General features: G+C 36.0%; 1 protein-coding gene and 1 pseudogene across 8 annotated transcripts in view; both read left to right on the forward strand.

Annotated features, from left to right (window-relative positions):
- Positions 1–15940, forward strand: part of LOC143675765 (putative RNA-binding protein 15B) — a 32011-nt pseudogene extending 16071 nt beyond the window's left edge.
- TANK (TRAF family member associated NFKB activator) overlaps positions 1–24833 on the forward strand; it is a 119400-nt gene that overhangs the window by 42282 nt on the left and 52285 nt on the right. For 5 of the 8 annotated variants that reach the window (XM_077153994.1, XM_077153993.1, XM_077154000.1 and 2 more), the window contains exon 2: positions 15947–16094. In XM_077153994.1, the coding sequence (XP_077010109.1) occupies positions 15996–16094 (99 nt within the window). In that variant the 5' untranslated portion in view covers positions 15947–15995. The remainder of the gene's footprint in view (positions 1–15946; positions 16095–24833) is intronic. The other 3 variants (XM_077153998.1, XM_077153996.1, XM_077153999.1) reach the window with 1 other exon arrangement.

Consider the following 24833-nt stretch of genomic DNA (forward strand, 5'->3'; position numbering starts at 1 on the left):
CATGATAAAGTCCTTTGCACGAAAGTTTTTAATTTTGATGAGGTGCCATTTTATTTATTTTTTCATTTGTTGCTTGTGCTTTGGATGTCAAATCTAAAAAACCATTGCCCATCACCCATGGTTGCTGGAAAGTCTCCACCTCTGTGGACAAACAACCTACTTCCCCTACGAGGAACTTAACAGGACCAAGGGTCGTGGGCAACAGTTGGAGTGAGGCTCTGACCACACCCCTGAGCACAGCTGCAAGAAGAACCACTCCAGTGAAGGGACCAAGGAGTCGAGCAGCAACTCCCTTAGTAATAGAAGACATGGGGCTGAGGAAGGGAGCCACCACCACCACCACGAGTCTCCAGACTCTTCCCATGGGAAGAAGATGAGAGGTGGTAAATGCAATCATTGAACCTCTGAGGCTGAACCCAAACTGCTTGAAGAGCCAAAACATTAAACCAAAAAGCCGAAGAATTTTTCAGAGTTTGCCCAGACACTACAGCTGGGTTGAAAAGAGCTTCTTGTGTTAAAAAAAAAAACAGCTGTTCCCTGACATCTATGCACATTCTAGAGGGGACCAGGGAGTTATCAGCGATCTCAATGACCACACCTCAGGGAGCAAGCTGACCGAGCTGAAGATTGCCCAGTGCCTTCGACTGGGCCATCCCAAACTCGGTGAGGTCACACGACACATCCCCCAATGGCTCCTAGCCAGCCAGGTGACCCCAGTGTGCCTGGCACTGAGAGGATGCCTACTGTGGAACCAGGCCTACAGAGGCAGCTTCTCAGGAACCTGGTCTCCTACTTGAAAGAGAAGCAGACCACAGGGGTGATCAGTCTGCCAGTGGGTGGGTCCAAGGACAGAGACAGCATGTGCATGCTCTACACCTTCCCTCCCTGTGACTTCTCACAGCAGTACCTCCAGTCAGCATTGAGGACCCTGAGCAAGCTAGAAAAGCATATGGTGATAGTCATCGTAAGAGACACTACCTAGCTCACACCTGTCTTTTCTTACTCCATATTTCTTTGCACCACAGAAACAGTTATTTTAAAATCTGATGCCCTCCCTTTCCTATAGCCTAGGTTTGAATTCTCCTGGTGGGTTATTTTGGTTCAGTTGGTGGGGGATCAGAAGTCCTGCCAACAATCAAAACTAAGTTGTTAGATTTTGGGTTTTTCTTTTTTTAACAGTCATGCAAAGGAACTCCTGTTAACGTTGATTTCTAGTGTACTAGATACTGTCTACTGTGTTCTGTATTTTTAATTTTTTGACTAACTGTATGAAAAGTTCAATAAAGCCTTTGTTAGAAGATGGGTTTAAAAAACAAAACATCATTTCCTAACCCAAGATGATGAAGGTGCTTCCCTGCGTTTTCTCCCAGAAGTTTTATAGTTCTGGTTTTTTTATTTAGGCCTTCAATTTATTTTGAGGGGTTGGTTGGTTGGTTGGTTTTTATTTGCTTTGAAGTAGGAGTTCACCTTCATTCTTTTGCATATGACGTTTCAGTTTTCCCAACACCATTTGTTGAAGGAGACTAGTCTTTGCCACTTGAGTGGTCTTTGCCTCCATGTCACAAATCAATTGGCTATATAAATGTGAGGGTTGATTTCTGAACTATCAATTCAGTTCCATTGGTTCTTATGTCCAATATCATACTGTTTTTGAATGCTGTGGCTTTGTATTAACTTACAAGTTGGGAAGTCTGAATCTTCCAACTTCATTCTTTTTAAAATGGTTTGGCTGTTTGCAGGCTCTTACCCTTTCATCTATAAATTTGATGATTGGCTTTTCCATTTATGCAAAGAAGGTTGTTGGAATTTTGATTGGAATTATATTGAATCTGTAAATTGCTTTGGATGAAATTGACGTATTTTCAAAATTTAGTCTTCCAGTTATGAATGTGGAATATCCTTCCATTTATTTAGGGTTTTTTTTATCTTTTAATAATGTTTGTAATTTTCTGTGTACATGTCCTTTACTTTCTTGGTTAGATTTATTTCTAGGTATCTGATTCTTTTAGTTTCTTTTGTGATTGGAATTTTTTTCTTGATTTCTTCTTCTGATTGTTCATTACTAGTGTATAGAAACACAGCTGATTTTCACCTGTTGATCTTGTGCCCCACCACTTTGCTGAATTCATTTATTAGCTCTTAGAGTTTTGTTGTAGATTTTTTTAGGATTTTCTGCATTTAGGGTCATGTCATCTGCAAATAGGAAAAGTTTTACATCTTCCTTTCCACTTCGGATGCTTTTTTTATTTATTTTTCTTGCCTGATTGCTCTGACTAGAACTTCCAATACAGTGTTAAGTAACGTAGGTGACAGTGGGTATCGTTGTCTTCTACCTGATCTTAGAGGGAAAGCTTTCGGTCTTTCACCATTTAATATGATGTTAGCTATGGGTTTTCATATATGCCCTTAGTCTATACTGAGGACGTTTCCTTCTATTTGTAGTTTTCTGGGTGATTTTATCAGCAAGGGGTGCTGGATTTTGCCAAATACCTTTTCTTTGTCAACCGAGATGATCACAGGTTTTCCCTTCATTCTGTTAATGGGTATTACATTAATTGATTTTCTATGTATAAAACCTTACATATCTGGAATAAGTCCCATCTGATCATGGTGTATAATTCTTTTAATGTGGTGTTGGATTCAGTATACTAGTATTTTTGTTGAGGATTTTAGCATCTAAATTTCTAAGAAACACTGGTCTCATTTTCTTCTCTTGTGTTTTCTTTGTCTGGCTTTGGTATTAGAGTGATGTTGGCCTCATGGAATGAATTAGGGTGTATTCCTTCCCCTCAATTTTTGGGAAACGTTTGAACAAAATTGCTGTCAGTTTTTCCTGGCATATTTGGTAAAATTCCCTTTGAAACCATCTGGTGGCCCTGGGCTTTTTTTTTGTAGGGGTAGGTCGCTTATGATCATTGAGTCAGTCTCTTTACTAAGTTATTGGTTTGTTGATATTATCTAATTTTTCTTTGGTCAGTGTAAGCAGACTGTGACCATCCCTTTTGTCTAGGTTATTGTATTTATTGGTGTACTGCTGTTTGTGACATTCTCTTATGGTCCTTTATATTTCTGTAGTGTCTGTAATAATGTCCCTCTTTTCATTTTCTGATTTTAGTTATGTCCTCTCTTTTTCTTCATCAGTTTTATTGTTAGTTTTATTGATCTTTTTGAAGGAAAAAACCTTTCATTTTGTTGATTCTATTATTTTTTAATTATCTATTTCATTCATCTCCACTTTAATTTTTGTTATTTCCTTCCTTCTACTTGCTTTGGGCTTGGTTTGCATTTTTTCTACATCTTCCTTTTTTAAAAGTTAGGCTTCTGATTTGAAATCTTTCTCCTTTTTTAATGTATGCGTTTAGAGCTGTAAATTTCCTTCTCTGCCTTTGCCACATCCCATAAATTTTGGTATGATGAGTTTTCATTTTCATTCTCAAGATGTTTGCTAATCTCCCTTGTGGTTTCAACCCATTTGTTGGTTGAGATTTTGTTGTTTAATTTGTACATAAATGTGAATTTTCCATTTCTCCTTCTGTAAATGATTTCCAGCTTCATTCCATAGTGGTCAGAGAAGATACATTGTATGATTTCAATATTTTTTAATTCATTGAGACTTGTTTTGTGACCTAACATATGGTCCATTCTGGAGAATGATCCATGTCTACTGAAGAAAAATGTGAATTCAATATTGAATTTATATTGTTGCTGTGTAAAGTGTTCTATATGTATCTGTTAGGTCTAGTTGGTTTAGATTGTTGTTCATTCTATCATTCAAGTCTTCTCTTTCCTTATTGATCTTTTGTTTCGATGTTTTATGCATTATTGAAAGTAGTATATTGAAATATCCTACTCTTAATGTAGAACCATCTATTTCTCCCTTCAAATCTGTCAACATTTGCTTTATATATTTTGGGACTCTGCTTTTAGGAATAAATATATTTATAATCATTATGTTTTCTTGTTGAATTGATCCCTTTTTCAGTATATAATGACAGTCTTTGTCCCTCATAACCCTTTTTTTTAAGTCTGTTTTATCTGATACTGGTATAGCTACCCAAGCTTTCTTTTGGTTACTGCTTGTAGGGTATTTTTTTTCCCATCCTTTCCCTTTCAGCCTACTTTTTTCTTTGAATTTAATGTGAGTCTCTTGTAAATAGACTATAGTTGTGTCATGCTTTTTAAATCCATCCTGCCAGTCTCTGTGTTTTGACTGTAGAGTTTAATCCATCTACAATTTAAGTCAGTACTGATAATGTGGGACTTTGTTCTGCCATTCTGCCCTTTAGTCTTTGAAAGTAAAGTCTTACACTTTTTTGTCCCTCAGTTCTTCTGTTAATGCTTACTTTCATTTTCATTTTTTTTGTATTGTACCATATTGAGTCCCTTCTGGATCTGATTTTCATTTATTTTCCTTGTGGTTACATGGGGTTAAAATTGAACATCCTAGATATAGACGATCATATTTTTTCAATTAAAGAAGGTATAGATTTACAAAAAAGTCATGCATAAAATACTGAGTTTCCATATACTGCCCTATTATTAACAGCCTTACATTAATGTATACATTTGTTACAATTCATATAAGAACATTTTTATATCTAAACTGTTAACTGTAGTCCATCATTTACAATAAGGTTTACTGTGTTGTGCAATTCTGTTTGTTTTTTAATTTTTATTCTGAATAATATATATACAACCTAAAGCTTCCCCTTTTAACCACATTCATATATAATTCATTGCTGTTAATTACATTCTCAGTGTTATGCTACCATTATAACACCATCCATTACCAAAACTTTGCAGTCAACCCACATAGAAACTCTGTATAACTCAAGTATTAACTTTCTACTCCCTACCCCCACTCTGGCCCCTGGTAACCAATACCCAAGATTCTGAATCTGTAGGTGTGCTTATTCTGATTATTTCATATCAGTGAAATCATATAATATTTGACCGTTTTGTGTCTAATTTTATTTCATTCAACGTGGTATCTTCAAGGTTAATCCCTTTTATGGCTGAATAATATTCCATTGTGTGTGTGTGTGTACACCACATTTTATTTATCCATTCTTTGGTTGATGACACTTGGGATGCTTCCATCTTTTGGCTGTTGTGAATAATGCCACAGTGAATGTCAATTTGCAAATTTCTGTTTGAGTTTCTGCTTTCAGTTGCTTTGAGTATATACCTAGAAGTGGGATTTCCAGGTCATGGTAATTTTGTACTTAACTTTCTGAGGAACTGCTAAATTGTTTTCTATAGCAGCTACACTATTTTACATTCCCACTAGCAAATGATTGAGTGTGTAACAATCATCTGATCTGATACCATTTAACTTAAGTAGCATAAATATATACTACTTCTATACTCCTTATCCCCGCAACATTTTTTGTACTTGTTACAGATTATATCTTTGTACGCTGTGTGATCAGAAACCATAGATTTCTCATTACTTTTATGGGTTTGCATTTTAGCACCTACAGGGAGTAGGAAGTGGAGTTACATACCAAAAAATAAAATACAATAGTACTGGCATTTATAATTACCCAAATGGTTACTTTTACTAGAGGATTTTTTCACTGTCTGGTGTCCTTTCCTGTCAGTATAAAGAAGTCCTTTTAGCGTTGTTTGTAGGGCAGGTATAAATACCCATGGCATTTGTTTATCAGGGAATGTCTTACTCTTTCCCTCATTTTTGAAAGAAAATTTTGCCAGGTATAAAATTCTTGGTTAGCAATTGTTTTCTTTCAGTACTTTAAGTATTTTATCCCACTGCCTTTTGCTTCCATGATTTCTGATAAGAAATTGGAACTTAATCTAATTGGGACTCCTTTGTATATCACATGTTGCTCTTCTCTTGTACGTTTCAGAAATCTCTCCTTAATCTTTGCCTTTGGCAATTTGATCAGTACATGGTAGGGCATATTTTTCTTCACATTTATTCTGTTTCATGTTCTCTGAACTTCTTGGATGTACATGTTCATGCCTTTTGCTTTTTGGTAAGTTTTCTGTTGTTATTTCTTTGACTTTTCCTTGTACCCCTTTCTACTCTTTCTGGGAATCCCATAATGTGTATATTGGTACATTTGATGTTGTCTCAGAGATCTCTTGCACTGTTCTCTCTTTTTATAAGTCTTTTGTATTTGTGCTACTCAGCCTGACCCATTTCAGTCATCTTGTCTTCGAGATCACTGATTCTTTCTTATGCCAGCTCCAGTCTTCCAGAAACCTTTCTTGGAATTTTCCATTTCAGTTAATGTGGTCTTTAACACCAGTAATTCTGTTTGGTAGCTTTTAAAAATTTCTTTATTAAGATTCTCATATTGTTTATTCATTATTTTCCTGACAGCCTGTAGTTCTTTCTCTGTACCTTCCTTCATCTCCTGAAGCATATTAAAAATCATTTTTTTATTTTTGTGGGTTTTTATCCTCTTCTTTTGGATGGGCCATCATAATATTTTGTTGCACAGTGTACATTTTAATATTTTAAAATGTTAGCTCTGCAGTTTAACCCCTGAGATGTCTGTTTCCTGAGTTTGTAACCAGCTCATGACATGAGAAATATCTTCTTGAGTGTCACAGGCTAAAAAAACCACACACATATAATTAAAAAAAGACCTTTCACCCTCTTTGCCAGTTGGTTTTGCATTGGCTGGTGCTCTCCATCAGAGTCAGCCTTCCTATCAGGAAGGTCAACCAGAGGTGAGTGCAAAGTACAGTGTTCTCCCCATCTTTTCTGGACCTGTGTCCAGTCCTGGGCTTGTACTTGTTAGTGGCTTTAGAAGTACCCTTTTTACAGGAGTTTGAACACACCCTCTGCTTCCCAGGAAGTAGTTCTTCTCCAGGGTTTCCCACTCAGAACTTGAAATAGGTAAGCCTTTGCCCCAGGCTATCCGCCTCAGTTATTTCTTACTCTTCTTTCATGTCTCAAGCAGCTTTTTCCCGGAGGGCAGATTTAGTGGGGGAGGGGGGCGGATAAGGGAAAGGAGTTTCCCAAGTTAGTCTTTCCCAGCTGGGACAAAGCCAGTAACCTACAAAGGGAGTGCCAGGTGGCTCCAAACTGCTCTGGGACAACAAGAGGGAGGGTCCAGGAAGGGCACCAAGAGCTTCGTCCATGGCTCCAGAGCTGTGCTTTCTTGACTCGGCCCCTGCCCAGCCAATGCAGCCCTTTGAATTGTCTTTCACAGCTCTGAGGAAGTCTACCATCTTTAAGTCTTCTTTGCTACCTTTGTGCAGTTCATGGTGGAACAATGGCCGCCCTCAAATCTGGCCCCCCAGTGATCTAAACTAGCTAATCAGAAGCCATGATCAGCAACCACCCTACCCTACCCTTCTCCTCCCCACCTCCTTGATCTTGGGAAAGTGGATTTTTAATGTCCTTTTTGGCACCAGCAAGCTATGACAGGAGCCAGAGCCCACTGCTTCCTGCCATGAGAGTAGGGGATGGACACTGTTAATCACTGTGTGGGAAGAGAACATTTTACCGGTATTGATCGTAATTTACCAGCTTCTTCTTCCCACTCTTCCCTGAATGCTGTACAGTGGTCTTCTGTCCTCTGGAGTTTGTAAATTGTTGATTCTGACAGTTCCTGCCTGTTTAATTGTTGTTCTGATGGAGGGACTGATTCCTGGAGCTTCCTACTCTGCTGTCTTCTCATGAAATTTTTCTAGCGCATAGTCCCTTTATGTAAGATAAGACTTCTACTAAAATTCCATATTTTTTTTGTTTTGGTTTTTGCTTTATATTGTGATAACCTATGTACAACTGAAAATTTCCCATTTTAACTACTTTCAAATGTAAAATTCAGTGGTATTAATTATATTCACAATATTGTGCTACTATCACCTCATTCCTATTTTATGCATCTCAAAAGATTTCTCCTTCTGACATCTTCTTAGACAAGTAGTAAGTAAGCCTGTCCCACTTTATGGTTTATGTTCAAGAGAAAAAAGTACATCTTTGACATAAGGTGGTATGATAATGGGTATTGGTTTTCTCTCTCCACTATTTTCTTTACCAAAATATAATCTTTTGGCATTTTTTTAGTAAAAAAAGATTTTTACCTGGTTCACTGACCAGGGACTTATCCAAGGACAATGTCCTTGAATCAAAGAACATTCAAAACAGGACTTTAAGAATACAAACAGTAGGGGAAACATACTTAGCCTTAATTTCTTCCTCTAGATTTATCACTCAATTGGTACTTTGCTTCTGGCTTATTGTTAATTGTGAATCTTCTAGCACTTTTGTCCAAAATTGAAATAAATATTTTTCCCCTAAACATTTTTCTTATTTCCCTGTGTCTGGCTATCATCACTGTCTTAGTGTTTTGGAAAAATATAACTATGGAATCATCTGCAACAAAACCACCTAGGTCACTTTGCTTATTATAATGGAGATTCCAAGGACTTTTCCCCAGCCATCTGATTGAGAATCAGAATGACCTGAATGCTGCCTTATGTCTATTATTGTGCGTATCCAGTTGGCTGCTGAATCTTGTCAAGTCTACCTTTGAAATATATCTTAAATCCACTCATTTTTCATTCCTCCAGCTCTAATTTAAGTAAATATTCGTAATTCACCCACAATACAGCAAGTTTCCTATGGAGTATCACCACTTTGTCCCCCTCACTGATCTATATTCCCTGCTGGGACCCAGTTTACCTTTCTAAATCATGTCTATCTCCAGATTGAAAACCCTCTAGTACCCCTTAACATCAACAGTTTAAAGTCTGAATTTCTTCGAGTTACATTCAAGTTCTACCCCAATCTGGCTGTAACTGAGCCTGCTGCATATAGTTTTAGTTAGTACACTGTACAACTCTAGGGTGTCATTTCAATCACTCTCTTTATGAATGGTGTCCCTAGGGCTTTTCAGTACAGCACAATCATACATGGTGGCCCTAACTGTTGCATATCTTGGCAACCTCACCTCTCTGGCCTCACGGTACACCTTAGATCACCATAAATAGAATACTCATTGTGCTCAACATAAATAACCCATCATACATATGAATTCTTAGAGCTTCTAATCCTTTCAGAATGAATGTTCTTTTTCCCTTTCAGTCACCATTTGTTGAAATCCTTCTCGTCTTTCAGGGCCCAGTTTAAGTGTCAGATCCTCTGTGAAACCTTCTGTAATCCCTTTCGTTGTAATTGCCTTTCTGTTGAGCATTTGCCCTACTTTCACCAATTATTAAAGTTCTTTTTCTTTTTCCTCTGATGTATAATTTACCTACATACACTGAAATACACAAATATTAAGTGAAACATTGAGTGTGTTCCCATAAATGCTTTTACTGGTGCCCGGTAGTCCCTATCAATATATGCTCATACATTTTTTTTACACGTTTGTAATTGACCTTCTTGTATGGTTATTTTCTTGTTTGTCTACCTCACTGAATCATAAGCCGTAATTGGGGAAAGAGGCAAGGACCATGAGTTTTCATCTCTTTCTACTATTAAACACTGAACCACTCTTGCATATTTTAACAGTTAGAGTACAGGCTCAACTCCTTTCTTAGAGAATCCCAAAGACCATAATGTAAACAAGACAGAAATTTTATTTCTCTCACATGTAATAGTTCAAAGTATAAGCTGTCTAGAGCTGATCTGGCAGCTCCACAGTGTCAAAGACCTATAAACTTCTTCATTCTTTTTTTTTACATAGGCAGGCACCGGGAATCGAACCCAGGTAACTTCTTCATTCTTGTTGCTTCACTATCCCTAAGTGTTCAAGATGGCCCCCCACCACTATGTTTCATCCAGCTGGAAAAGGGAAACAAGTGAAGAGGAAAACTTGTCTTGGAAGTTGACATCCACTTGCTGATGACCAAAACATAAACTCTAGCTAAAAATGAGCATTTCGAGTACCATAAAAGAAAATGTATATTACGATCTAACAAGTAATATATATGCTCTACATATGGTCTCACTTAATTTGACAATAACTCTACGAATTAATCTGATAAGAAAACTAATGCTCAGCAAAGCTAAGTAAACAGCTGAAAAATTGCAGATCTGGGATATGAATTGAAAACCCAAATATTTTTTTCAATTTACCGATAAGTTTATAAGGGAATGTATAAATGCTGTTGAATACATAAAATAAGTGATTTTCACAGCATTATATCATGTATTTCCATATAACATATTTTCACTGTATCATGTCATTTCTACTTCCAGGACATGCCATATTTGCTTCTTATATAATGCCATATCAGCTGGTTCTGCAACCAAGGCCGAATTTGTAATACCAAACACAGCAATATGGCCACTCCTTTTAAAATCTGATGTCGTTTTGAGAAAAGCAAATCACCGTATCTACCAACCAAAAGTTGGTATACTTCATATTTGTTTGGAAATGCTGTGAAATCATAAAGTTGAAGGGGACTCTAGCAGTTATATCATCCAACTGTTTTATTTTAAAAGAAGGAAAATCAGTATCCACAGAGGCCATGAATATTGTTTTATTTTCTTTTTTCATTTTAAGCATCATGGGAAAAAATACTAAGCTAATCAATTTCTATAGCAGTGTTATACTTAAGAATTGTCTCAGGTTTGCAGGATTGTCATGATAAGGAAAATCATACTGAACAATACATATGCATAACAAATGCATCTAATCCTGGCCTGTTTTAGTGATGAATAAAAATTATCTAAAACAAAAAATATCTTTATAGCTAAGGGGTACCTGTTTCAGAAAGGCTGACTGCTGTCTGATAATCAAAGGAATGGGTGAAGTTATTCCTACCCATTCTTCAAAACCCAATTCAAATATTCCCAACCTTTCAAAGCCTTTCTCAAACCCCATAAATAGATGTGACCACTTTGCTCTTTGAATGCCATAGTCTTTGAATATCTCAGAGTACTCACATATATGCTTTAAATTACAGCTTCTGGTACCTCCATGAGTTATTTAGGTTTCATGTTTGTTTGTTTGTTTGTTTTGCAGTGTATCCATGGTGCCCAGCATAGAGTTAGCCCATAGTAGGTGCTCAATAAATGTTTAATTGAATGAATATTTCCACCATGACCCTTTGGAAGAATACTTTGCAGCTGGCTTTAGTGAACAATTCTTGAACTAAGAATTTAAAAGAAATAGTCCTTACACTTTCAGTTTTGTAGCTGTAGGCAAGTCCTTCAAGCTCTCTGAGCCTTGTTAGTCAACAGGGAATATTAATAATAGGAAATGATGAATTAATGAAAATTTTTGTAAAAGGAATAGAACTCTAAGTAAGGTACACCATCTCTGAATCCCCTCCCAGCACCCCAACCAGTGCCTTACATGTGGTAAGGAAGCAATTTTCTCTTCTCACTTGAGATAAATAGTTAATGGGGCTATACTTTATTAAAATTAAAGTTTGGCCCTAGCAATTGACAGACCTTTGTTGGGGCTGGGAAACTTTACCAAGGAAAAATAAAATCACCTCCCTTGCCTAGGCTGCCTCTCTTACCCCAGAACAGTTTTATTATTTAACCAAGGGTCATTAAAAGAGGAGTGGCCTGCTGTGTAGGGATTTTCCTGGTGCTTCCTCCTTGGCAGACACACCATAAGCATACATCTAGCATGAGAGGCCTGAGAGGAGCTGCAACCTTCCATTTGAAGCAACTACCGCCAGAGGAACTGAGTTGGGCAGTTGGGGGTGGGGTGCCAAGGATTCAAAAGGATTACAGGTGTGGGGGTGCTTGACAGTCTGCTCACCCAGCTACCTTCTGGAGTGTCAGAGTGACCTAAGCTTTTTCTTGTGTGGTGGAAGAAAAAAAGCAAACCAAATTTAGACATATAGAAGTTACCATGGATGGTTTCTTAAAGGTACATTTAAGAGAGTGAAACCTTAATCCCTGACAAGAAGAAAGTTTACAAGGCAAAAATTGTTGCTTGGGCTCTTGGGTTTGAGGGATGGGAGTGGTGATGAGATTTGGGTTTGAGCATCTTGACTATGAATAGAAGCAGTCTCCAGAGCCTAGCAAGTTTTGCAGGAGATGTACCAGTATGTAATTGAAATGTGACTGCTGCCTCTTAAATTGTGAAATTAGCATTGCACTTTTAAAATGCCCCTAAAATAGAGAAATAAGTGGCCTCAAAGTTCAGGGCATTAATATTTTAAATCTGTCCAATTTAATTAACTGGAGTCCCAGAGACTTTCGTTTTTCTTTGGTCAGTATCACTGATATAACACTCAATTTTCTTCTTGGTTGTAAGATAAGAACTAAATTTATCATTTATTTGGTTGTGTCAACCTGAATCTTTTTTCCCAGCATACATTCTTATTTCAGGAAATAGGATGCATCCATGTGGAATTTCCTCAGTAACTTCTCTTAGTGACATTTGTGTGATCTAATTCAAGGGCCTGAAGTGAAGGCTCCACATGACTTACTTGCATATGATGCAGTTATTTTTAGTGCTGCATTTACATTTTTAAAAACAAGAATGCACCTTCTTGATGGAACAGGCATGTATTTTTAGACTCACAGACTCAAGAACTGTAGAACAAAGAGATCCTTAGAAATCTAGTCCAAACATCTATTTTTTTTTTTTTTTTGGTAATGGAGAGAGAGTATATACCTTGGGTCCCAAGTGATTTAGTGGTCCTAAACCAAAGTCAAAGGATCTGTCAGGGACAGAACGAAGCAAGACGCTGGATAGGGTCTTAATTGGGCTCTGATTTGGCCCAGATTTAAAAATACAGGTGTGTTTTATATATGATAATTTGTCATGACATCTACAGCTTTTAAAGACCTAGATATTTAACACTCTAATTTCTGCATTAGTGTATTACAATATAGTATGCTCCCTGAAGCTTCTTATGGCTACCTACCCTTATTTTTTCATTATTCAAAATCTTTTTTTGAATGAGGTGATATCTAAATAAATTTAGTGCTCAAAGTGAGGCTTGGATTAATGCTAATTGCTTAAATTTCCATATTGTCTACAACTAGGCAGAAATCTTGCCAGAGTTAATTGTCCTAAAGCAGTTAATTGTTTCCATCTATCAGAGGTAGCAGCAGAATCTAACTTTCTAAGTGGAATGCCAAAAGAATTCCCATCCCTTCAGTTGGTTAGAAAGTAATGACACTTTGATTCTTGTATAAAAATCTTGAAGTTGTTTTTATTAAGCCTGGGAAATGAATTCGTTTGTTTAGTATCTTAAAATGAAAGTTCTAGGATTGAAATATTACTTGTACCTTGGTGTTATAGCTTGGAGCATTGTACCCCAGAAAACCATATTCTTAAACTTGGGTGTAAACTCGTTGTAAATAGGACCTTTTGATGAGATTACTTTAATTAAGGTGTGGCCCAACTCGGTCAGGATGGGTCATAATCCTATTGCTAGAATTCTTTATAAGCAGAATGAAAAAGTCATAGAGAAAGCCAGGGGAAGCAAAATGCTGAAGGTCAAAGGAAACCCAGAAAAGAAGGAAGAGGCAGGAGAGGCCACCATGTGCCTTACCATGTGACAGAGATCCTAGAACCAAGGATTACTGGCAGCCAGCTCCAGATTACAGGTCTTTGGAAGAATGCATTACCTTAATGACACCTTGATTGGACTTTTTCCTACCATCAAAATCATGAGCTAATAAATTTCCCATTGTTAATGTCAACCTGTTGCATGGTATGTGTTTGAGCAGCCCAGGAAACTAAAATATTGGGTTTTTTAAAAGAGCATTATAATTTATGGTCAGTTGATTTTTGGCAACGATGCCAAGGCCATTGAAAGGGAAAAAATTGCCTTTTCAACAAATGATACTGAGACAACGGGGTAGCCAAGTACAAAAGAATGAATCTGTGTCTCTGCCTCATACTGTGTACAAATATTAACTCAAAATAAATCAAAGACCTAAATATAAGAGCTAAAATTATATGACTCTTAAAACATATATGAAAATCTCTGTGACCTTGGATTATGTAGTAGTTTCATGTATTGTACCAAAAGCCCAAGCTATGAAAGAAAAAATAGATAAATTAGACTTTATCAAAACTAAAAACGTTTATGCATCAAAGGACCTCAGAAGAGTGAAAAGACAACTCACAAAATGGGAGAAAATATTTTTGAATCATATATTTGATAAGGGCTTTTTATCCATAGTACATAAAGAATTGTTATAACTCAATAATGAAATAATGAATAACCCAACTGCAAAATGGGCAAAAAGGATCTGTCTAAATAGACCTTTCTCCAGGGAAGTTATACAAATGACCAATAAGCATGTGAAAAGATACTCAGTTTCATTAATCATCAGGAGAAATGCAAATCAAAACCACAATGATATACCACTTATATCCATTAGAATGACTATAATTTTTAAAAGTTATACAATAACAAGTAACGGTAATGATATGGAGAAATTGGAATCCTTGTACATTGCTGGTGGGAATATAAAATGGTACTTTGGAAAACTGGCAGTTCTTTGAGAAGTTAAGCATAGAATTAGCATCTGACCTAGAAATTCTGCTCCTGTGTATATGCCAAGAGAATTGAGAACATATGTTCATGAAGTAGTTTGTACATGTATGTCCACAGCAACATTATTTATAATAGCCAAAAAATGGAACAACCCAAATGTCCACCAATGGATGAATGCATAAACAAAATGTTGTATATTCATACAGTGAAAAAGGAAGAACTGATACATACTAAAACATGGGTAAACTTTTGAAAACATGAAGTGAAATAAGGCAGACACAAAGGGCCACATATGTGATTCCATTTATATGAAATGTTCAGAATAGGCAAATCCATAGAGGCAGAAAGCATAGTAATAGTTGCCAGGAAATGAAGGGTGAAAGGGGTTGACGTGGAACTAAATGCTAATAATACAGGGGTTTCTTTTGGGGACAGTGTGATGGCTACACAGCATAGTAAATATACTAAAAACCACTGAAATATATATTTTGAAATCATGGATTTTATGTTATATGAATTATATGTCAATTTTTTAATGCTAATTTCTTTTAAAAAGGGCATTGTGTACCACAAAATAAAGAATTCCCATTTCCTCATTTCTTTAGAAAGTAATGACACTCTGAACCTCATATAAAAGATGTTATAACAACTTGAAAATAAAACTGAAGGATTTTTTAAGAAACTGAAATAATTTGGTACCCTCTATAACTGGGATAATTGATAGAAACTTTTTTCTGTTCTGTGGCATTTAAAGATGAAAGAAAATGCCCTATGTTATAGTTTTTTACAACTGTAGAAGAATCAGAGTCTGGCCCTCTGCTCAGCCAAGGAATGTGGCTAGAGCTGTTATGCAAACTAAGATGATAAAAACAAATTATTTCCATTGGGCAAAACTATAATTCAGAAATAGCAGAGAGCTTGGAAAGCTAATAGAGAGTGGGGGAAGGACTGAAGGGATGTGTTTTTCTTTCTTATACACAATCCAACAACAGCTCTCCCTCGATTTTTGCTAAAATAAGAGCATTTTCACACATTTTAATTGCTTTGTGATAACAACAGTGTGAACTCCATCCACAAACATTTATTATCTATTTAATTTTGCTCTAATTTCAGTGTAGCAAGAATTCACCTTCTGAGTGGGAATAACTGTCCATTTAATAAAAAGAAATTACTTCCCACATTGCTAATCCTGTTGCGCATATCTATAACAACATGTGAATAATAAAATGGCCTTTTCTATTTCTCCGTTTTTTGGTCACATCTATAGGTTACAGTTTTCAGAGTAGCATCTTTATGAACTGGAATGTCAGTTGCTCCTTGTACATTTGTAAAGAATGTTTAAAAAATTGTAGAAGTTCCATTTTCAAAATAATTTTTGTCAGGATTTTAGATGAGACTTATACCTTTAGAAACCTGTATTGTACTTGGGTACTATAATATTTATGACAGATCTTTATAGGACTATCTCTAAGATAAATTTTTAAAATGAGATTTATGTAACTGAATAGCTATCTATATTATTCTCATTATTTTCCAGACCTATCATTTACTCCATCCTTTATAGTAATGCTACAGGAAGAAGAGGAATGGACAAAAACATTGGCGAGCAACTCAATAAAGCTTATGAAGCCTTCCGGCAGGCATGCATGGATAGAGATTCTGCAGTAAAAGAACTACAGCAAAAGGTATGTGGTTCTGGTTTTGAAAGTTGTTCTTTATGCTAATAAATGGAATTTGAGAGTCTTTTTGCAGTTGAAAACTTTTACATTGTTAGAAGCAGCCTTGAAGAACATTTTAAATCATCACTCTTTTTGTATAAGGATGAAATAAATGTAAAAACAACTAGTTTTAAGACACTGAAAATTAGGAAGCATCACTGTCTCAGCTAGTTTGTTGGTTTGGATATTTTTGTTTGTTTGCACTGTTATTTGCCTGACTGGCAGAAAGACTATACAAATCTTAAAGTATCCTAAAAATAAATTTGTTATTAAAAGTTACAGATTTAAAAAATTATCCCTGTCCACCTAACATTTCTGTTCAGTGCTTTCAGTTTCAAAAGAAAGCAAAATAAAGAGGCATATCCAGGCAAATATTATTTTGCGTAATGATTCCCAAACACGTCTATTACTAGTCCATGACAGAGTTTTCACTGATATGCAGCAAAATGAGAAATATAAGGTTAAGATAATGTTAACTTCTTGTAATGTTAAACTTAACTCAGTTTAAAATTCTGCCCTTTATTCTGATGTTATGTTTCTATGTGTTTCCATGTTTCCCTTGACATCAGAATAAAGGGCAAAATTTTGGTACCATGCCCTTTTGTGAAACCATGTTAGAGTTTTTGGTTTGCTTATTTAACATCATTTTCTGACAAAATTTGTCAGATCCCCAGGAACATCCATACACTCTGATTTGTATACATTCTGATTTGTATTCATTAGACTCAGCATATAGTGTATTCATGGTTAAAATTTACTACAGTGACATAGTAAGGATACCCAGACATATCATTAATGGAAAAAAAAAGCATTAGGCAGAGTCTAGAGGAATCCATATGTTGGCTTCTTGTACTGTCTTCCCCCATGAGGGTCATACAGAGTGCATCCTCCCTCAAGCAATAAAAATTCAGTCACATATGTGCAATGTTTCTACCCAGGGAAGACTGAGACTCAGAGTTCAGCATCTTATTAGGGCTGGTCACATAGCCACCAGCTGTGAACCAAAATTCCAGGCTCTCAGGAAGAAAGTAGAGGTACACCATAAACTTCATTGTACAGTCGAAGCAGGCTGACAGCAGGCATAACCCTACAACTTAGGAAATGTTTCAAAAGTAAAGTTCCCAGATGCCAGGCAAGGGCCAACCTTGTAAGCTTGCTCTTCTAAAGTTAGCAGCCTAGGCCTGCTATGTTAAATCATTCCTGCTCAGGTAGATGAAAGTGGAGAACTGCATATTGGTTCTCCCAATTGAAAAAAAAAATACTGGCCTGTCAAATTCTGAAGTCTAAGAAATATGCTAGCCATACATTATGGAAAAAGAAATATACTTCCATAAATATAGGAACTACACAGTTCTCTTCCTCCTTTCTAATTGATACATCTACTATTAAACTAGCTGTTATACATACTTCTTTGCATTTCTCAGAAACTGTCATTACTCTTTGTGATTTGTCTGTTGGTTTACAAAAGAACACTTCCAGTTATATAAGTAAAGAGTAGTCAGTTATGGGCTATAGATATCCATGAGGGGTAGATAGAAAGAGCAGGTGCTTGATGTGACAGGGAGATTTCTCAGATTATTGAAATGAAGTTTAGAATTTGGATTTCTTTTCCTTTCCAGTTTAAGTTTAAAGCATAATCACTTTTTTGAAAACAACAACAAAGACCACTCTCCACTTTTATTCTTCTTACTTTTCCATTAGGTTCATTAAAAATAGTTTTGATAATCCTGTACTTGTTCTATGAAGGTTAGGAAACCTGGAATAAGAGAAAAGAAGCATTGAGATTCTTTTAGATTAGGGCAGAAACAGAAATTTGTCTAATCCTCACCTTTCTGCACTGGCCAATGTTAGGCAACTGAAGATTCTTGTAATTTATCCATTCATCTCTCATAGAAGAAGCCTTTGGGATAACCATATCAGCAGTTATCCCAAAGAAGGGAAAGCAAAATATTTTTTAAGAATATCAATAGACCATATTTTTGGGGAACAATTTCAGATTTACAGAAAATTAAGCACAAAGTACAGAGTTCCATTATGCCCTCTCCACACAGACAAAAAATAGACACCATTTCTCCTGTTAATATCCTGCATTAGTATGGCATATTTGTTATAAGTGACCAACCAATATTAATACATAATTAGTAACTAAAGTCTATAGTTACATTAGGGTTCACTGTTTATATGGGCTCTATGGGTTTTGACAAATGCATAATGTCATATATCTACCATTACAGTATCACTGAGTTAGAAGTGCCATGTGCTCCATCTACACATCTCTCCCCATCTCACCCATCACCCTTGGCAGTCACTGATGTTTTTACTGTCTCACTAGTTTTGCCTTTTTCCAGGATGTCATATAGTTGGAATCATGGTATGTAGCCTTTTCATAATGGCTTCTTTCACTTAGCAGTATGCATTTAAGATTCCTCTATGTCTTTTTGTAGCTCATTTCTTTTTATTGCTGTATATATTCCATTATGTGGATATACCACAGTTTATTTATCCATTCACCTATAGAAGGGTATCTTGGTTTTTTCCAGTTTTGGGCAATTAGGAATAAACCTGCACATGTTTGTGTACAGGCTTTTGCATGAACATATGTTTTCAACTCATTTGGGTAAATATCTAACATTGTTGCTAGATCTCATGACAAACCTGTGTTTAGCTTTCTAAGACACTGCCAGATTATTTTCCAAGGTCGCTTTATGATTTTGCATTCCACCAGCAATAAGTGAGAGTTCTGTTGCCCATATCCTTGCCATCATTTAGTGTTGTCATTTGTTTTGGATTTTAGCCATTCTAATAAATGTATACTGATATTTCATTGTTGTTTTAATGTGTAATTTCCTAATAACATATAATGTTGAATTTCTGTTCATGTGCTTGTTTCCCCTCAGCATATTTTTGGTGAAGTGTCTGTTCAGATCTTTGCCCATTTTCGTAATTGTGGTGTTTGTTTTTTGTTGTTGTTTTTAAGTTTAACAGTTCTTTGTATATTTTGGATACAAGTCCTTTATCAGCTGTGTTTTGCAAATATTTTCTTCCAGACTGTGACTTGTCTTTTCATTTTCTGAGCAGTGTCTTTTGCAAAGCAGAAGTTTTTAATTTTAATGAAGTCCAGGTTATCAGTTTTTTTTTTTCTTTCATGAATCCTGCTTTTGGTGTTGCTTCTAAAAAGTTGCCCCCAAACTCAGGATTACCTAAATTTTGTTATATATTATCTTCTAGAAGTTTCATAGTTTTGCATTTTACATTTAAGTCTTTTATATATTTTGAGTTAATTTTTGTGAAAGGTCTAAATTCACTTTTTTGTGCATCGATGTACAATTGTTTCAGCACCATTTATTAAAAATAGACTATACTATTCTGGAGGCTATTCTTTATTCTGGAGGATGCACTTATGCCAGCTTTAGTTAAATAGTGCTAATTAGCAGGGTTTGCTAAATCCCAACCAGCATCACTCCTGTTGACTCTTAAGAACACCTAGGGCTCAAACTGAGACTCTATAAGGGTTTTATGCCCTAGATTTGCCTTCCTGGAACCTATAATTCCCGGAGAGTTCCTAGATCAGATAAATCCTGAAATTCAGAGAGATCAGCCTCTCCAAGATTCTCAATTAATTTCACCTCCCTATCCTTTAGTGTGGACACCCCTATAAGTGTGAGGAAAGGATTAAAGGAGAAGGAGTAGGTATAACAGAGTAAATGGGATTTAGCAAATAAATATGGCTTCTGAATCACTATATTAAGATTCCTTCTAGCCTCTAGTATTTTAGAGCAGCTAGAAGGAAAAATCTGAGATGGTGGAACAGCAGTTCATGACATTTTCTGGAATCTGTTCTGTAACTACTTGTTGAAGTATGCTTTGAAAATTATTGCTTTTTTCTTTCTTTGCTTTGTATATATGTTATATTTTATAATGAAAAAATTGTTCAAGAAAGTAGATTATAATCCTTTCTCCATTAGATTACTTTTGCTCCTTTTTCAAAATCAGTTGGCTTTGTGTGAATCTATTTCTGAGCTCTAATCTGTTCCATCTGTTTGTCTGTTCTTTGACCAATACCATTATATTGTAACTTTATGGTAAGTCTTGAAGTTGTTTAGTGTCAGTTTTTCAACTATGTTCTTCTTCAGTGTTGTTGGCTATTCTGGGTCTTTTACGTTTCCAAATAAACTGTGGAATCATTTTGTCATAATCTGTATAATAACTTGCTGGGATTTTGATTGGCATTGCATTGAATCTATAATCGAGTTGAGAAGAATTGACATATTATTAATATTGTCTTCCCATGCATGAATATGGAATATCCCTTTGCTTATTTAGATCTTTTTTATTTATTTCATCAGTTTTATAGTTTTCCTCATATAGACCTTGGCATTTTTTATTAGATTTATATTTCTATGCCAATGTAAATGATGTTTTGTTCTTTTAATTTCAAATTCCAACTCTTCATTACTGGTATTAGGAAGGTAATTGAGTATTATATATTAACTTTGTATCATGCAACCTTGCCGTAATTGCTTATTAATTCCAGGAGTTTCTGTTGATTCTTTGTGACTTTCTAAATAAGTAATCATATCATTTATGAGCAAAGTCAGTTTTATTTTTCCTTCCAAACATACTAATTTTTTAAAGTTAATGTTTTGTCAGATGTTAAAGATTGAGAGAGGAAAAATGCATACTGTACCTTATTCTTACTGGTTAGATTCAAAATATCCTGATAGATTTATTTAAAAAATTTTATTGTATGCCTGCCATGTACTGAGTCTTGATGAGATTTTTGTGAATACTGAAATAAACAAACAGTTTATGCTCTTAAGGAATTCTCCAATAAAGAAAGAAGATAGAAGAGAGGATTAGTTATTTCCAACTGATACTTAGTGCTAAAATACAGGTCTTTGTAATATGTATCTCACTTAGTCTGAGAAGATCAGGTCATAAATTAGGTGTGAGTCAATACTTAGGCTCAGATTAAAAGGAGTAAGTAAATTAGGGGAGAAGGGTCTTGCAAGCAAGAGGAGGAATATATAAAAAAAACCCTCAGAAGTGAATAAACATATGTTATATTCCAGGTACCACACACACAGTGATCCCTATGTCCAAAAACAATAACAAGAAAGGAAGTAAAGGTAGATTAGGGCCCAGTCATAATAAGTATGGCATAGTAGTTGTACTGTATCCTTATTCAGTCAAAAGTTACTGAAGGATAAAAATTTGCCTTAGAAAAGGCTTCCTCACATTGGGATGAAAGATCAGATAGCAACAATGTGGAATTCAGCTCAGCAAACATATAACAAGAATATAACTAACGCTAAGCAATGTTCTAAGAGCACAGAATATAAAAATAAGTGGCAACCATCAAACTACTTGATATAGTTGTGTATGTGTATGATATATGTTATGTGTTTTATATTTGATTTAAAAAAGGACAAATGAATGGCATTTAATGTGTGCAGTCAAAATGAGGACCTTAATTAAACATTAGGGATTGAATAGGGAGAAATCTAAGATATTTTTTTAGGACATAGAGTGGAAAACAGTTTATACCTAGATGTAGGCCACTTCTGAGAGAGATTATCTATACTCTAGATGATCTTTGATTGGCATCTGGAATGGATGACTAGATTGATGGTGGTTCTGATAACTGAAACCAAGTATGCTGGTTTGAAAGAATGTATGACCCTAGAAAAGCCATGTTTTAATCAAAATCCCATTTTGTAAAATGGCAGAATAATCCCTATTCGATACTGTATGTTTGAATCTGTAATTAGATCATCTCCCTGGAGATGTCTCCCAATCAAAAGTGGTTTTAAGCTGAATTAGGGCAGATGTGTCTCCACCCATTTGGGTGGGTCATGATTGGTTTACTGGAGTCCTGTAAAAAAGGAAACATTTTGGAGAATGAGAGATTCAGAGAGAGAAGAGAATGCTGCAGCACCACGAAGCAGAGAGTCCATGAGCCAGCAACCTTTAGAGATGAAGGAAAATGTCCCCTGGGGAGCTTCATGAAACCAGAAGCCAGGAGAGAAAACTAGCAGATGACACCGTCCGTGTTTGCCATGTTGCCCTTCCAGCTGAGAGAGAAACCCTGACTGTGTCCGCCATGTGCCTTCTCACTTGAGAGAAACCCTGAACTTCATCGGCCTTCTTGAATCAAGGTAGCTTTCCCTGGATGGATGCCTTTGATTGGACATTTCTATAGATTTGTTTTAACTGGGACATTTTCTCGTCCTTAGAACTGTAAACTAGCAACTTATTAAATTCCCCATTTTAAAAGCCATTCTGTTTCTGGTGTATTGCATTCCAGCAGCTAGCAAACTAGAACATCAAGAATGAAGAAAGTACAGATTTGGGGATGAAGAAATAAAATGTATAATTAAGTTTTAGTTATTAGGTTTCATTATCTGTGAGACATACAGGTGAAAATATCCAGTGGATGATTTCAAATATATAGATCTGGAAGTCTAAAAAGAGTTCTGAGGTGAAGATTATTGATATGGGAATAGTGGATTTTGTTGATGTCTTGCATATGGATAACATTTCCTTGTTAGCATGTACAGATTGAAAGAGATAAGGAGGGAAACCTGGAAAACACTAGTATTTTAAAGAATAGGCATAGAGGAGAGAGATAAGAGACAAAACCACTCTTAGACAAAGGAAACAGATTAGAGAAGAGTGATATCATAGAAGCCATTAAGAAAAGACAGTTTCAAGAAAGATGGAGTAGTCATCAGTACCAAATATGTGAGAAATCTGGTTATGTGAAGACTCAGAAACATCAATTATGTCTGGCGATATGGGAATTATTGACATTTATGAGAGCAGTTAAGTGAAATGAGGGTAGATTGTACTGGCCAAGGAATGAATAGGAAATGAATAAATACAGTATAACCCACATATTCATGAAGTTTGGCGGGTGCAGAAGGGAATGATGATTAGAGAGGTTTTTTGATTTTTTTTTTTTTTTTTAGGATGAATGAAATGGTAACATGGGTATATGTTGAAGAGTAACAGCAACAGAGAGGAGAACGTGTTTAAAGATAAGAGGAGTGAAAAGAAATGATTGATGCCTTTTTACAGTCAGTTCTCTACCCAATAGCCAGAGTGATCCTTTTAAAAGGGATCATTTAAAAGTTAGTCATATCAGGCTCCTCAAGATTTTGCAGTGGCTTTTTAAAAATAAAATCCTCAGTCCCTAGTATGACTTACCAGTGCCTGATCTGGCCCCTGCCAATCGCTCTTATCTTTTTTTCCTACCACTCTCTTCTCTTATGCCCTTCCCACCACGCAGGTGCATTCCTGTTTCAGGGCCTTTGCATTTGCTGTTCCATTTCACTGGAGTGGTTTTCCTTTCAATGTTTCCATGGCTCCCCTTTTGCTTTCAGGTTTTTATTTAAATGTCACCTTCAAAAGAAGTCTTTCCTGACCATCCTAAATATGAGCAGCATCTATCACTTTTTTTCCTGAAACCTTGCTTTCTTTTTTCCCCTCAGCACGTATCACCTTAACATTATATGTTTTTTTAAAAAATTTGTTTTGTCTCCTGAATAAAAAAGTAAGCCCTGTTGGGGGCAAGAGCCTTGTTTTGTTCACTGTTATGTCCCCATTACCTAACAGTAGTTATGTGGTCAGATATTTGAAGGATAGAATGGAAGGAGATAAGAGGAAAGAAAGAAAGAAGGCCAACCAGCTGGCCTCTGGAGATGTAGCACATAGGTTACAGAATTAACTGAACAAGAAGAGAAATTACTATTCCTCTAAGGACTAGAGGAAACAAGAGAAAAAAATGGATGCAAATGAGAATAAATGTATAGATAGGAGGCATTGGTGGCGGGAAGTTAAAGGAGTAAACTATGTAATAGTCCTTTGTGTGTGTGTGTGTGAAATACAAGGTGAGATCACCTAGTTGCTGAAGTATAATTTGCAGAATTTTCTGAGGCTGGTAGTAAAGAATTGGAATTTTTAGTGATATCAATCTATAAGTTTATAGGTCATTTTTCCAACTCTCTTTATATAGAAGTACAACAGATGGGTGACTGAATCTAGGATTGAAAGATCAGAGAGTAGAAGAATGGCATGGTGGCCATAAAATGCCTATAAAAGTGATTGGAATTATATACTTGGAGGTATAAACTGAAATAAGAAAAGTTAATCTAAAAGGTATCTGATGAACTGAGAATAAGAAGAGGGTTTGAGGCTGAGGTCTCTGTGAAGTGAGTTATGTGAGAGCTGAAAGAATGGGTTATTGTGAATGAGTAACAATGATATTTAAGATCTTCTCTCTTCATAATGAGTCATGAAAGTAGGTTGCTTAATGGAGGTGAAGGTCAGTGGGGTTGAAGCATTCAAGAAACTGAAGACTGGAGCACTTTTAGAATGATGCCAAGCTATTTAGTCCCTATGTGTGAAAGGAAGAGCCAAAATTCTTGAGTCCCTAGTTTATCAGAAGGTAGCAGTTTTAAAGAAAGACAGTGGTGTAATTGAAGGCTTGGGGAAGGCTTTTTGATTAAGTTTGAAGGAATAATGGCCCAAAAGTGGCAATGATGAACCAGGATAGTTCTTATCATTTTGTTCTCTCACGTTCCATCCCCCAACCCTGGAGTTTAATAAAACATTACACTTTATGTGAGAGGTCCAGAGCCATCTGTATCCTCAGTAGACAACATGATTATCCCTTTTTAAAATGAGATATCTGGCTTTCTGAAA

The sequence above is a fragment of the Tamandua tetradactyla genome, chromosome 3, assembly GCF_023851605.1.
Source record: "Tamandua tetradactyla isolate mTamTet1 chromosome 3, mTamTet1.pri, whole genome shotgun sequence".
NCBI lineage: Eukaryota > Metazoa > Chordata > Mammalia > Pilosa > Myrmecophagidae > Tamandua > Tamandua tetradactyla.